The sequence below is a fragment of the Canis lupus genome, chromosome 7 (genome assembly GCF_003254725.2).
Source record: "Canis lupus dingo isolate Sandy chromosome 7, ASM325472v2, whole genome shotgun sequence".
NCBI lineage: Eukaryota > Metazoa > Chordata > Mammalia > Carnivora > Canidae > Canis > Canis lupus.
The window spans coordinates 62134258-62150317 of NC_064249.1; the positions used below are offsets into that span (position 1 = coordinate 62134258).

The following is a 16060-nucleotide window of genomic DNA, read 5'->3' on the forward strand; positions in this document are numbered from 1 at the left end:
TTTGGCTCAGGTCACCATCCCAGGGTCCTGGGATGGAGCCCCTGGCATTAGGCTCCCTGCTGAGCGGAAAGCCTGCTTCTCCTCCTTCTCCCTCTGCCCCTCCCCACAGCTCATGCTTCTCTCTCTTGCTCTGCTCTCTCTCTCAAATAAATAAAATCTTAAAAAAAAAAAAAAAAAAAGACAACCTAAAGAGGCCTCTAACAAATGAATTTAATTAGGAATCAAAAAAAGTATCCACAAGATTAAGCCCAGGTCCAGGTGGCTTCACTGGTGAATCCTACCAAACATCAAAGGAAAAATTAATACTAATCATTCACACAAACTCTTCCAAAAAATGAAAGGAAACATGTCTCAATTCATTGTGTAAGCTCAGTATTACCCTGATACCAAAACCAGAAAAAGACATCACAAAAAAACTAGAGATCATTGTGCCTTATAGAGATGCAGAAAGTCCCAACCAAGTGCTAGCAAACCGAATACAGCAGCACAAAGGAAGTGTTATATCCTATCAAGTAATATTTACCTCTGTGTGGAAGGCTGGTCTAACATACAAACATTACCATAAAACAGCATATCAATATAGGCCAAAAACCTCAATATAGGCCAAAAACCTCATGATCATCTCAACAGATGCAGAAAAAGCATCTGACAAAATATAACATCCCTTTTTTCATGATGAAAACACTCAACAAAATAGGAATGAAAGTAAACTTCCTCAACAAAAGACTTACACCTAACATCACATTTAATGGTGAAGGACTAAAGCCTTTCCCCTTAAGAGAGGAATAAAACAAAGATCTGTGATGAGGAATGAGACTAGAATGCCTGGAATCACTACTTCTATTCAACATTGTACCAAGAATTCTAACCAGAGAAATTAAGCAAGAAAATGAAATAAAAGGAATCCAAAGAAATAAGTAAAACTATTCACAGATAATGATCTTCTATGTAGAAATCCTAAGGTATCCATGAAAAACCTATTAAACAAGTTCAGCTAGGTAACAGGATACAGAATCAATGTATAAAAATCAACTGTATTTTTATACATTTGCAATGAATGGCTAAATCGAACAAAGAAAGCAATTCCATTTACAATAGCACCAAAAATAAAAATATACTGATAAATTTGACAAAATAAGTACAACACCAATACTCTAAAAACTATAAAATGCTGTTGAAAGAAATTAAAGATCTAAATAAACAGACACCCTGTATTTGTGGATGGAAACTTAATACCCACCTTTCAAGATCATTAACAGGATTATGAGACAATACTTTCAAACAGACTTTTGAATTTCAAAGTTATCAAATAGTAGTAATAACTGTTATTAATACCAAAAGGTCCATAATCCAAACTTTTCTTCCACTAAGTACTCAAACCATCAGTAGGAAGTAATATTGGAATAGTCGAAGACAATACTGAGAAAAAATAACAAGAGCTTATCTAAACTCGATGCTCTTCCAACTGAAGTGTTTATCCCAAAGGTTCAGTTCCAATGAGCAACAACCTAGTGAAAAGCACTTATAAACATATAAAGGAAACTGAACAGTAGTCTCTTTTCTGAAAATCAGCTACCAAATCTCTTTGAATCAAATCCTGATAAATTTGATTCATTTTCCAATCATAAAAGGATATCCAGCTTTGCCTACTTATTCTATAGACCTGTTGAAAGAAAGTAATCATACATTAGGTTACAGAGCACCTTTCCTCTAAAAATATTAAGATGTTAAAGTGTAAAGTGATCCATATCTGGTACATAGTTTAACACACTACTCTACTTGTATGCCCAGTGAACTGCTAAATCCCAAGCTGACTTTCCTATTTTGTCTTGGTTGAAAGATGATCTGGATAGTGTCTCTGATTTGTCTGACTTCCTAGCATTGGTAAATACTGACCCGGAAAGGATATCAGACCCACATAAATCTAAGAGCCAGAAAAACTTTAGAATTCACCTGTTATAATTTAGTATCTCTACATAATTCTCTGACTGGTGACCTTCTAGTCTCTACTGATTTAAGTCTAGGGTTAAGAAGGTGGAGATATACAAAGATCACCCCTTCACAAGTAGAGTAGAAAGACAAAGTTATTCCTTAATTTGAAACCAAAATAGGGACGCCTGGGTGGCTCAGTGGTTGAGCATCTGTCTTCGGCTCAGGGAGTGATCCTGGGGTCCAGGATCGAGTCCCACATCGGACTCCCAGCATGGAGCCTGCTTCTCTCCCTTTGCCTATGTCTCTGCCTCTCTCTTTGTCTTTCATCAATAAATAAATAAAATCTTTAAAAAAAAAAAAAAAAAAAGAAACCAAAATAGTCTGCCCATAATATGTACAGATAGGATGGTCCCTTGTGCAAGCACACAAAATAAGCCTACTTTCATTTCCACAGGGCAATCCTTTAAAAGCCTTAAAGGGAGCCAAACATACCAAAGTTGTTTTCTTACTCAGGCACCAAGACCCCAATTCCTTTAACTTTTTATGTCATTTTCACTTACTGAGCTTAAAGTCACTTAAATTTTTTTTTCTCATTCCAGTAATTCTTAGGTGAATAAAAGAAAAACTTAAAGTAAATCAGTAAGTTTTTATCACACATTCTACTACTGATTATGGCACATCTTCTCTATTCTCCATTTACACAGTGGGTTTGTCAAAATAACTAATTTATTTATAAATAAATAAAATGTTCAAAATGAATAAATAAAATTAAATTTTAAAGTAAGAACATACAAAATTGTAACTATATAATGGTAAGTGAAAAAGAAGGCTAAAGAAATTACATAATAGAATCCCAATTATGTAAAAAATAAATAAAGCATCCATACTTTTTTTTTCCCCAAGTAAACTAAAAGCCTTGGGGAGTGATATATTCCCCATATCTTGGAGTGGTGGCTATACCTTTGTCAAATTTTTCAAAACTTATTGTAAATAGTTTCCTTTTTAAAATAAATATATGGGCAGCCCTGGTGGCTCAGCGGTTTAGCACCGCCTTCAGCCCAGGGCGTGATTCCTGGAGACCGGGATAGAGTCCCACATCTGGCTCTGTGCATGGAGCCTGCTTCTCTCTCTGCCTGTGTCTCTGCTTCTCTCTCTCTCTGTGTCTCCCATGAATAAATAAATAAAATCTTAAAAATAAATAAATAAATAAAATTAAATATACATGGAAAAAATTGTAGTTCCATTAAGTTTATATAAAAAAGGAAACTAAAAGATACACTCAAAATATTTGGGGTAATTTTTCTGTATTTTCCAAATTTTGTATTGCAAACAAAAAAAAATGGGGGCACATAGTCATTGAGGTTATTTCAAACTCCATCCTTCTAAATTATAGTGAATTTGGTGGATGCCAATACATATTAGATAAATATCAACCAGAGTACCTACAGCCCAATGCTACACAAGTACCTTAAAAACTCAGGACATGCCTGCTATGCAACTCTGTTTTCCACCCAAATGCTGTTCCTTAGAGTTCTGACATGTAGACCTATATCCTTGGTTAATCCATGATACTTCTAGGAAGAAGGTATGATCCAATTTTAGACATAAGAAAAGTGACAGAGGGGATCCCTGGATGGCGCAACGGTTTAGCGCCTGCCTTTAGCCCAGGGCGCGATCCTGGAGACCCGGGATCGAATCCCACGTCGGGCTCCCGGTGCACGGAGCCTGCTTCTCCCTCTGCCTGTGTCTCTGCCTCTCTCTCATCTCTCTCTGTGTGACTATCATAAATAAATAAATAAAATTAAAAAAAAAAAAAAGAAAAGTGACAGAGGATGAATTTTTAAACTTGCCTCAAATGATGAAGCTATTAAGTGATAGAGCTGGGATTCAATCCCAGGTCTGATTCTAAGACCAATGTTCTGCCCTTTACTGCTCAACTTCAGTGCTTTCCACAAAAGGCTAACCCACCAGGTCCCTTATTATCTATAAATTTGATTAGCACACCTAATCCTTACTCTGTGCCCTGAACTAAACCTTCCTAGCTACTGTATATTACATACTTACTTTACTTCACAAACTAACAAGAGTCCTCTTAGGCACCCTTATTTGGTAAGAAACAAATCTATATAACATTATCATCCACCTACATTTCTCTACATTTAAAGTCTATCTCCATTCAATTCTAGGAATTATCTTCTCTTACTATTAATTAAACTTAAGTCTGGAAAACTACTTATTAGATTCCATAGGTAGCTTTCATAAAAAGATTGACTGATTGGAGTAGTGAGCAAGAAAGAGCACACAAGTAGGGGGAGGGGCAAAGGGAAAGGGAGAAGCAAAATCCCCATTGAGCAGGGAACCCAACACATGGGGCTCCATCCCAGGACTCTGAAGTCAGGAGGCTTAACCAATTGAACCACTCAGGTGCCCCCATAGGTAGCTTTTAAAAATTAAGTATTAACGTTGTTGCTTTTGCATTTAAATGATCTTTTGGGGATAAAATTTGGTAATCCTATGAAAAGAATGCCTTTTGAACCAATAATTCCACTACTAGCAATTTATCCTATAAAAAAATACATTTAAAGAACTGCACAAAAATACATGTTTATTATAGCATCATTTGTAATAAGACAAAGTAGTGGAAACAGTATCAATGTCTAGTGGTCAAAATATGATGCTACATTGATACAATGTACTACCAAGCAATTTAAAAAATGAGGAAGAGGGTGTCTGAGTGGCTCAGTGGTTAAGCATCTGCCCTTCAGCTCAGAGAGTGATCTTCCGGTACCAGGATCGAGTCCGACATTGGACTCTCTCTGCATGGAGACTGCCTTCTCCCTCTACCTCTGTCTCTGTCTCTCTGTGTCTCTCATGAATACATAAATAAAATCTTTTTTAAAATATGAGAAAGATTTGTAAGTATTAACATGAAAAGGATGACAAATTGTTAATAGTAATACTCTGGAGAAAGGGGTATATTACATTTCAGTAATGCTTTTAAAAAAAAAAAAGATTTTATTTATGTATTCATGAGAGACACAGAGAGAGAGGCAGAGAGAGAGAAGCAGGCTCCATGCAGGAAACCCCACGCAGGACTCCATCCTGGGTCTCCAATATTATGCCCTGGGCTGAAGGCAGGCGCCAAACCGCTGAGCCACCCAGGCGTCCCTCAGTAATGCTTTTTGTTTAACATAAACATATGCCGCTTTTGTTGGCAGGAGTAAAGAAATTAAAAATAAAATGCACTGATATGTGTAATGGCCCTGGGGATTCCTTAGGGGCTGCAGCCGTATAGCCCCTCTTCTTCTCTCTCCACATAAACTAATGCGTATACTCCAATACCAGGTGCTTTCTCTGAGCAAGGAATTCATTAGGCCCTGGGTAATAAAGTCAGCGAGAGTCACTACCCTCGCGCAATATCCTTTTTTTTAAAGCCATGGTGGAAATAACAATCCCTAGCTTATCTAGGAACTGCTTCAAGAATTTGAGAAAGATCCAAATCCTATGTCATGCCTGAGTATGAAGGAGTTAACAAAAAAAGACCTGAACCCTTTTGCAAGTAACTTTCACAAACTTCTGTACAGTATGACTATCAAGCAGAATTTACCAGTTCATGATGTAGCAGAAGCAACCAAGTCCCTGATCATCATTCTCAAACAAGTGATAGAAGAGACACAGAATACCAAAAAACATAAAGAGCTGCAGTCTGGCCCCAAATCACACATGTTCATAAAAGAGAAGACCGAGAAGATCAAAGAGATTACCAAAAACATTCAACGGAATAATTTTCAGAGCTTTATTATATCTTCTTTCATTTCCTCACAATGCCTACCTTTTTTAATTCCAGTCTCTGCTCTCTAGAAAAACTTGTGGTGCATATTTATATTTTTAAAAAAATCACTTCTGTTTATTGAGGAAATTCCGAAGTAAACAGAAATCAAATACTTAAAATATTCATTATCTTAGGGGGAAAAAAAAAGCTGACTTCTGCATGATTTTAGCATCCTTGAGTAATCAATTACTAATCCTTAGGATCTAAAAGAAATGCTACAAGACTTACAATTTTCTTAAAAAGTTACTTAAATCTGTGCTTCCATTTCATTCCTCAACTATTGGTTATCTTATTGTGCATTAACCAGAGCACAAAGGTTAGTATGCCCCTCTCCCACCCATCAGTTGAAATTCCCAAAAGCTGCTCTTCAAAACACCTCCTCACCTTTTCTGTAACTTACAATTCCTAAAGGCAATTTATCTCCTCTCTCCTGGAAGTTTCTCCATGGTCAATAGCCTAAAATGTTTTAGTGTAGTGCACACCTAGGCTGTGGTCCTGGTTTGTAGCTATATAGCTCTGGCAAGTTTCAGTTTTGGTTTCTTTGTGTACAAAAGGTTAAGCTCTAAAATTCTATGTTACCTTTTAGCCCTGATACTCAATAAGGCATATCTTAGACACATACACACACACACACACCCAAGTGTCAAGAACAACATCATGTAAAGAGTAAGACTTGGATGCCAATTCCCTCTGACACCTATGAGGTGTCTGGCATTGGGCAAGTTATTTACCCTTAAAGACCTTTACCTTGTTTGCTATCTATTATGACCAACAAAAGAATATAAACAATAGATTTAAAAAAGTGTAAATAGCACAGTATGCCTTTGATTAGTGATTAGTTCCCACTTGCCAGCAAGTTTTCACTCTTGATAATTTTTCTATTCTAATACCTTTTCGTTTCTAAACAATATTCACCAACTAGACAGGAACTTAATTTTTAACAGATTTGGAGGTGATTTCATTCAAACACATTCATAACTACTTTATAAGTATATGCAGGATGACAACTTAGAACTGGCAGAAAATGTATCCAGTGGCATACACAGCATAGCCTTAAGTACATGCACCTCCTGTACCATACAAAACTGAAACAGAACTTCATAGTAAGTAGAGAACATAATCTTTCCACAATGTTCATGATCAAAGGGAACATTAGGGGAATCCCTGGGTGGCTCAGCGGTTTAGCTCCTGCCTTTGGCTGGGGAGGTGATCCTGGGGTCCCAGGATCGGGGCGGGTAGGCTCCCGGGATGGAGCCTGCTTCTCCCTCCACCTGTGTCTCTGCCCCCCCCCTCCTTCTATTATTAATAAATAAAATCCTAAAAAACAAAACAAAAAGGGAACATTAGCTACCAAATGATAGCTACCCTATCATTTTTGCTTAAAAAAAAAAAACAAAAAACAAAACTAAAATCTTGACTCCAATGCTTCATATCTTTACCATCTTTGCAGGTCAGAGTTCCAATTACTGCCAAGCAAAGTAAATAGAAGACAATATAATTAAAAGTAGAGTTCACTCCAAAGAATGTGACTTGTGCCTTCCCCCCCCCCCACTGAAATTGCAAGACACTTTCAGTTGAGTCAAGAAAGAAGGTAGCATATTCAAATATACAATATGCTGAATGATCACAAGGCAAAAATCTTTGCATAAATCATTGAAAAACAGCCCAGACGTGTAAACCCTCGGATAAAAAGTAGTCACAGACTCGTTGACTGTAGCATCACACACTGCCTCAAATACAGCAATCGTGTGCCCCTGATCTGTCAATTCTGGCATTGTTCTCTGGGAGAGGTATCCTTCTGGCTGAACATGACCATCATCACGCCTCTAAAGATTGTGCGGGGGATCCCTGGGTGGCGCAGCGGTTTGGCGCCTGCCTTTGGCCCAGGGCGCGATCCTGGAGACCCGGGATCGAATCCCACGTCGGGCTCCCGGTGCATGGAGCCTGCTTCTCCCTCTGCCTGTGTCTCTGCCTCGTTCTCTCTCTCTCTCTGTGACTATCACAAATAAATAAATTAAAAAAAAAAGATTGTGCGGGAAACGGCATTTTTCATTTCTGGTATGAGGAAACTAGTGAACTTATTCCAGCTTGCTTAAATCTAAAATGCTCTGTGTCTTAATACACAAGAACTCCTTCAATAAACTTTTCTTTAAAAGAAAAAAAAAAACTCTTAAAACAATAGGGCAAAAAAAATTTTTTTTTAATGAATAAAAAAAAAAAAAAAACCAATATGGCTATCTAACCGTCCGTATATAGAAATTGGTCTCCTCTCCACATAAAAATAGACTTTAGCTATATCCTCCCTTCGCCCACCGAGGAGCCAGTGCCTCAAAGGCCCTCCTCAACACACTGCTCCAGCGTTTACTAGGTCACTTGGGTGAAAAGATACTTTAAATATGTAAAGAGCAATGCAATAAAGACTCAAAGAGGCTATATTATTTGTAAAGCCAAATCACTGCCCTGCAAAGTTGATTAGGAAAGGTTCTCTGAGCTGACTTTTTTTTTTTTTTTTTTCCCCCAGAGCTAGCAGCACGGAGGCAGAATCCGGAGGTGCGACGTTTCCCGTGTCGCCGCTGGCTGGCCCGATGGGGAAGCTGGAAGAGGGGACCGACATACCTGGAGGAAGCTGCAAGTTGGCAGGCAACTGGATTGTTGTGGTGTTGGGGGCTTTCACAGCGACTAGCTGAGGAGCAGGCAGCGGGGGGCCGCTGCTGAGTTTAGGGAGAGCACTGACAGGAGCCACTTTGGTCACTACGGTCCCCACGGGGGGCCGCGGGGGCTGCGACGCCGTGGACTCCACGCAGACACTGACAGGAGCCTTCGTCACGGCGCCCAAGGCCAGCGCGGCGCCCTCCACCCGGACCGGCAGAGTCCCGGCGGGGGCCATGCTCACGGGCCCGGAGGCGCTCACACCGGCCGGGGGAGCGGCGCCGGCCGGTTCCGTGAGGCCCGCGGGCATCCCCAGGTGGATCAGCGGCAGCCGCGGCGCTGCCGTTCCGGGAGCGGAGGCGCGGGGAGGCTTGACAGGCGGCAGCCGACTCCGGCGCAGTTCCGGCTCCACAGCATCGCTGGGGAGAGGCGCAGGGGCCGCGACACTGAAGTCAGGGACGGGCGCCGGCTGGGCACCGAGACCCGCGCGTCCCGGACCCCCTCCCGCCCGTGCGGCCCCGGCTGCGGCTTCCTCAGCGGCGCTCACACGTGCGCCGGCTCAGCCCGGCGCCTCAGCCTCGGGTCCTGCTGCAGCGGAGCCGGGCTGCGCGGCTCCCGGAAGGGCGTCACGTCGGCTCCCACCACGCAGCGAAACTCTGCGCCCCGGTTCCCCCGCCAGAAATTTCAAAACTGCAAAACCGGAGCGCCCCGAAGCCCCCCTACACGCACTCGGCGTGGCCCCACCGCGCGGCCACGCCAGCCATGTTTATATAGCCACGCGGAGACCTCGCGCACGCGCACAGGCCGCCGCCGCCGCCCCGGGCTTCCCCCGGAATCCGGCCCTGTGATTGGCCGCAGGCTGGAATCGCGCTCGTGACGTCACTAGGGACGGCTCCGGAGGGCGTTAGAATCGGGAGGAAGGAGGGTCAAGTTGCCAAAAATCTACCACGTGGGAGGGGCGGACTGCACTTGAGAACTGCGACATTCGCGTTCCTCTCCTTGGTATCCTCACCGGTATGTTCCTTTGAAAGCCAGGAATGTGATTTCCACACGCTTTTACTTTGAGGACAAGAATGGGGACTGGTTTCAGACAAACGGTCGCTCAGACTTAAATCACGCTTCCTCTGTTTCTCTGCGGGTTTTGCCCGAAAGCGTCGCAAAAGGAGCGTTACCATGGACATCGTGTGTGTGTGTGTGTGTGGGGGGGGGATGCTTTCTTTCTTTTAAATGTTTAAGAATGGCGTATGATTGTGTAGTCTTGTAAAATATGCCTGTTTTCCTGTGACTTTGGAGTTGAACTGCCCCCAGGGGAAAATGGTTTTCTTCCTTTGGGCGGATTTGGAGGTCTCTGTCACCTCTAAACGTGTCTACATCGTTGACGCGTAGATCTCCTTGAAGACCTGGGACAGTGTCTTTTGATTCCCACGTCCTCAGATTCTGGCAGTTAGATAGATGTTAACTGCGGTACGAAATGTTGTTTGGAAAACAGTGAGACTGTTTTTGTTAAAGGAATCAGTAAGTCCAGTATATGGGAAAACTTGCTCCTTGGAGATGTAGTTAAGAGAAGGTGCCTTGATTTCAGGCTTTTGTCGGAAGATGATGTTTGTAGGAACCGTCAGTAATACCGAGGGAGATTTTGCAAGTAGGCAGGTACCGTGATGGTTAGGGCTTGTAGTTTTCTCCCTCCCTGTACACTCTGGTGGACCAGGGTCTCCTGACAGCCTTCACACGTCACTGCGTTTGCTCTCTCTCCCATCCCAACCAGTCCAAATCAAGAACCCATTTTTATGATCCAAGACATTAATAACCTTCCCTATTTCATGAAGACTTACCTGATCACGTAGCTTCTAGAAAACTCACTGGGGAGTTGGAGAGAGAATAACTACATTTATCGAGCCCCCCCCCCCCCTTGTTTGCTGGTCACTAAGAGGTACATTTTCTGAAGACGTTGTTGTTTTAACGACCACTTCATTGAACTGGCTTAAAAACTACAGTTAAAAGTGATTTTCCAAGAAACTGGGATTCAAAATAGTCTGTATGAAACCGAAGTATATCTCTTTCCATATCTCCACAAATGTCTTAATTCATCGTATATCCCACACTGCCCCTAGCAAAACGTCTTGTACATAATAGATCTTTAATAAATATTTGCTAAGTGAATTAAGTAGATCCATGCAACATAATCAGTGAAGCAATATGGCCTAGTGAATTCGAATCTCAGATCTGCTTTTAATTGGCTGAGAGAATTGCTTAGCCTTATTTTTTTTCTCCATAGAGTGTAATTCCTTTTTTTTTTTTTTTAAGATTTTATTATTTATTTATTCATGAGAGACAGAGAGGGGCAGAGACACAGGCAGAGGAAGAAGCAGGCTCCCTGTGGGGAGCCCAATGTGGGACTTGATCCCAGGACTCCAGGATCACGCCCTGAGCCAAAGGCAGAGGCTCAACCGCTGAGCCACCCAGGCGTCCCCATAGAGTGTAATTCAATAAACACTTGTAGAAGAGCAGTTTGCTCTGAGGACTCTCCCTTTTTTAAACTTTCATTAGACCCCACCCCCAACTCACATACTTTGTTTAGATATGTAATTAACCTCAATCAAGTTACAAAGAAGCTTGGCTGAGGAAGTAAAGTTTCTCTTTAAAGTGACCTTGAACATTTTGTTATATTGGTTTGCTCTGTTATTTGTGTCATTGATGGGAACTTTAATTTTCTAGTTGCAAAGAATATCCTTCTTACCCAGCACAGGTAACTAGTGTCCTGAATTTGGAGTTTAGTAATAATTATGTTTGATACATTTCCTTTCTATAGAAATTTATACTAAAACAGGATTCATAGGAAACAAAGTGCATTTTATCCATTTACGCGAGAAAAGAAAAAATGCAAGGGAAGATTGTACCTTGACTTTATTATGTTTATCTGTTAAAATATTTGTGAAATTAAGGATGCTGAAAAATACTTATTCATTTTCCTTCTGTCTTACTCCATTCGGGTTGCTGTAACAAAATACCACAGACTGAGTGGCTTTTCAAAAATTGAATTATAATAGATATACAATATTAGTTTCAGGTGTATGACAGCGATTCGATATTTTTATACAGTATGAAATGATCACTTTGATAGGACTAGCTGTCACTGTAAAGTTATTATAATATTAATGACTATTCCCTGTGCTATATATTACATCCCCATGACTTAGGATTTATTTATTTTGTAACTGGGTGTTTACCTCTTAACCTCCTTTTCCTAGGGGTATTAGGTGATGGGTGGCTTATAAACAGCAGAAACTTATTGCTCACAGTTTTGGAAACTGAAAATCTGAGATCAGGGTGCTGGGATGGTCGGTTGAAGGCTCTCTTCCAGATCACAGACTACTCCCCACGTCCTCACATGACAGAATAAAGAATCTCTCTGGAGCCTCTTTCATAAGGTACAAATCCCACCCTCAGGATTTAAGTACCTCCCAAGGCCCCACCTACTAATACCATCACATTTGGGAGTTGGGATTTCAACATGAATTTTGGGAGACACAAACATTCAGACCAGATAGGACCTTCTAAATGAAGGATTAGGTCATTAATTGTCAGATACTCTCTTCATCAGTTCAGGTAGTGAAATAAAACTGAACAAACGCAAAATTTATATTTTCAACATTTCACTATTTTACACACACACAGCACACAACTTTAATTTGGACAAAACCAAAGTCTAAGAGTACAATTATTGGGTGGACAATTGCAAATTACTCTTACTGTCCTTTTGATTTTTCATATATCTAATGTCTACAGTCTCCTCAGAAAATGAATAAAAGTTTACTACTCTGTAGAATCTAAACAGAAAGCCTTCTTTATCTGTGAAATGAAGTCAGCTGAAAAATCTGCCTGAGAAGATTGAAGCCTCAGCTTCAAATTGAATCAGAAACAAATGGCCTCAACTTCTAAACCTTGAACCTGGTCCAGTATCTGGGCTTTTACATCAAAACGTTTAAATACTTTTCTGCAGTAGAGCACATTCCTACAACACCATTCTGCCATTCCTTTCCTCTTAAAGGAATGTAGTTTAAACTCTTAAGAAGTTTGACTTCTTTAATGACTTCCATTTTTTATGCCTTCACTAAAGGCTTAATGAAGTCTGAGGCACTTTTAATTCTTCTACAAAAAGTGGATACAATGGAAAGATCCTATCACAGGAGGTGTGTCACACTATGGAATACTAATCAGCCACTCAGATTTATACTTGTAGAGGTACAGTAATGGAAAAATGATCATGTATATTGTTAAATAGAAAAAGGAACTTATGCAACAGTATAGAAAGTATTATTCCATTTTTTTGCGAACTAAAAAAAGAAAACTGACCAAAAAGCAGGTAGATATATGCTCAAAAGAAAATCTACATTATGCACCAAACTGTTAACAGAGGATCTGTTTGGAGACATTGTAAGTGATAATTTTATGTTTATATTTGTGTATTTTCTAATTTATTTACATACTCAAAAACTAACACAAGCTTTTCCTTAAAATATATAATCTTACAACAACTGACATCTTTTAAGTATAGCTAAGTACTCCCTGGTCTCCTCCCCATAGCATTCAGGAAAGCATTGAATGTCATGAAGCTAGACTACTATATTAGTCTGCCTAAGCTATGCTAGGTAGAAGCTTATTACACACACTGCCTTCACCTAGGAAGATGAATATTTTCTAAAAGCGTGAGTACTCCCTTCCTTTCATTTCATATTAAGTGTAGAAAAAGCAATGACTGCTCAAGAAGCCATAAGCTCAGAAATAATCTTTTATTTTCTAGAAGATTCTGCAATCATAGAATTTTTTACTTGTCTATTTTAGCACTAATTTTCTTGAATTATATCTTCTTAGAAGATGTTCCTCCCCACGCCCATCCATCATTCAGTCATTCATTCACATAACCAGAGTTTATGCTTACTATGTGTGTGTGCCAGTAAAGAATGTATCAGTGAAAAAAAGAAAAGACAGAAATCCCTGTCCCTGTGAAGCATGCAGTCCAGTGGAAACAGACATGGAAATAAGTGAATTATACAAATGTAAATAAAAAATGAATAGATATATGGTATATTAGACGGTGATGAAGTCATGCAAAAGGAAATCAAACAAGGGCATAGGAAGTACTGTTGGGAAAGAAAGAAGAAAAGAAAGAAAAGAAAGAAAGAAAGGAAGGAAGGAAGGAAGGGAGGGAAAAGAAAGAGAAAAGAAAGACAAGAAAGAAAAAGAAAGAAAGAAAGAAAGAAAGAAAGAAAGAAAGAAAGAAAGAAAGAAAGAAAAAGAAAGAAAGAAAGAAAGAAAGAAAGAAAGAAAGAAAGAAAGAAAGAAAGAAAAAGAAAGACAGCAAATTCACACTGGGCCTTGTGTAGGCCTGTGAAGGATTTTGCTTTTTACCATGAGACATGGAAAGGCATGGGGAGATTTTGAGCAGCAAAGTAGCATTATCTGACATATTTTTAAAACCTCACTCTGGCTGCTCTATGAATAGATCAGGAGAGCTAACTGGATAGGATAACTATGGATAATATACCAGGATAGTAATACAGAGATAATTGTGGAGAGACTACTTAAGGAAGCTACTGGAAAATCCAGGTGAGAGATGTTGGTGGCTTAGACTAAGGTGATATTGGGGTAAGTGGTAAAAAGTGGTCAAATTCTGGGACTATTTTGATGGTAGATCCAACAGGTTTTCCTGATGGCTTGAGTGTGAGGTATGAGAGGAGTTAAAGATGATGTGAAGGTTTCTGGCCAAGGCAAACTGGAAGTATAAGGGGCTGTAGATTGCAATAGGAATGACTGCAGTGGTAGTTGGGAAATCAAGTGCCCAGTCTGGTATATTTTATTTTATTTTGTTTTAGAGAGGGACAGAAGGAGGGGAAATGAAGGAGAGAGAGAGGGAGAGGGAGAGAGAGAGAGAGAGAGAGAGAGAATGAATTATGTGGGGTTCAATCTCGCAACCCTAAGATCATGACTTGAGCTGAAATCAAGAGTCGGAAACGTAACCGATTGAGCCACCCAGGCACCCCTGGGATATTTTCATTTGAAATGCTTATAATATCAGCATACAGATGGTATTTTTTAACACCATTGGGCTCAGTATGATCAAGGAGGAAGAGAATATAAAGAAGAGAAGAGGCCAGAGCCCTGGGTACTCTAATGTTAAGTTGGGTTGATGAAGAGGACCCAGCAGTAAGAGATGGAAAATGAATCTCCCTTGATAAGAGGACAATTAGGAGAGAAAGGAGTCCTGAAAGCCAAGAAGTGGCCAAGTTTCAGATGAAGAGAAGGATCAAATGTGTCAAATGCAGCTGATAGGTCAAGTAAAATGAGGACTGATGATTGCCCAATAGATACAGCAACACAAAATGAGGTCATTGGTAGCCTTGAAAAGAGACAAGTCTCTGTGGGATGTGGAGGTAAAAGCCTGATTGGAGTATTTTCAAGAAACAATGGAAAGAGGATTTGAAGACTCTGAAGTTTTGATGCAAAGTAGGGCAGGAAAATGGGGCAGTAGCCAGAGGGGATGAGGTTATGATGACATCATACTATATCTTCATGGCAATGATCCAGTAGGGAGGGAGATTACTGATAGTGGAGTAAAAAGGGGAGCCTTGCTTGCTGGAACCATGTCCTTGAAGGTAAAAAAGGGATGGAATCTAGTGCACAAGTGGAGAGCTTTTAGCTTTTGAGTGCAATAGAGCATTCATCTATGGCAACAGAAGCTAAGGCAGATTTCTTGGTCACAGACACTGGTAGGAAATTCTCTTCTAATCTTTCTCCCTTCTTCCAACCCAATCCATGTCCCTTATTGTTTCTAGAACAATCTTCCTAAAATGCAAATCTACTTATGTAGCTCCCATTTACAACTTTTTCACATCCTCCCATTATTTACATGACAAAATCTCAAATAGCTGGCGTGGCATACAAGATTCATTATGACCTGGCACCTGCTAAACTACCCAAGTGATCTCTGCTGTGTCCCTACTACTGGCACCATAGATAAACTACAGAAATTCCTTAAATGTCTCAAACTCTCTGTCAGCTTCATGCCTTTTCTTACATTGCTGCACTTCCCCTCAAAGACTTTCCCCATTTGAAACTCATGTTTTACCTTGCCAATTCTTATTTGGCCTTCCAAAAGCTATAACCTACACTGGATGAATTCATTGCCTCTCCTCCTTTTCCTATAATACTTATTATATTATGGCATTTAAGTTGTTTTACTTGCCTATCCTCTCTCACTAAACTGGATTTTCGTCATAGCCAAGGTGATGTTCATCTCAGAACCAGAAGGGAGAACCTAATATATAAGTAGATACTTGACAAAGAGAGTACTTTTCTGACTCCTATCCCACTCCCAACCTCTAGATTGGCACTTAGGGACAGGAATTTTATCTCATCTGTGTATCCTTGGTACCCATTGTACTGTGTGTAATACAGTTCTCCATACAGTAATAGGAAGTTCATATTTCAGCTTTCTCTTCTTAGTCTGTATTTTCCTTGGGTGATAGCATTCACTTCCATGGCTTAATTTCCATCTATATGTTTATAATTTTTGGATCTACCTATTTTTGACCCAGATTTCTCTTTTGGCCTCTAGTCTTTATGGACAGCTGCCTACTATCTCCACCT

At 40.2% G+C, this 16060-nt stretch overlaps 1 protein-coding gene and 1 long non-coding RNA gene across 2 annotated transcripts in view; one reads left to right on the top strand and one right to left on the bottom strand.

The window, feature by feature from the left end:
• The window catches only part of TAF4B (TATA-box binding protein associated factor 4b), a 126317-nt gene extending 117119 nt beyond the window's left edge, over nt 1-9198 (bottom strand). The window contains exon 1 of the mRNA XM_025429265.3: nt 8381-9198. Within this exon, the coding sequence (XP_025285050.1) occupies nt 8381-8723 (343 nt within the window). The 5' untranslated portion in view covers nt 8724-9198. The remainder of the gene's footprint in view (nt 1-8380) is intronic.
• A 107-nt stretch (nt 9199-9305) lies between these two features.
• Nucleotides 9306-16060, top strand: part of LOC125755468 (uncharacterized) — a 76227-nt gene continuing 69472 nt past the window's right edge. Inside the window, exon 1 of the long non-coding RNA XR_007412098.1 lies at nt 9306-9427. This is a non-coding gene — a long non-coding RNA (uncharacterized LOC125755468). The remainder of the gene's footprint in view (nt 9428-16060) is intronic.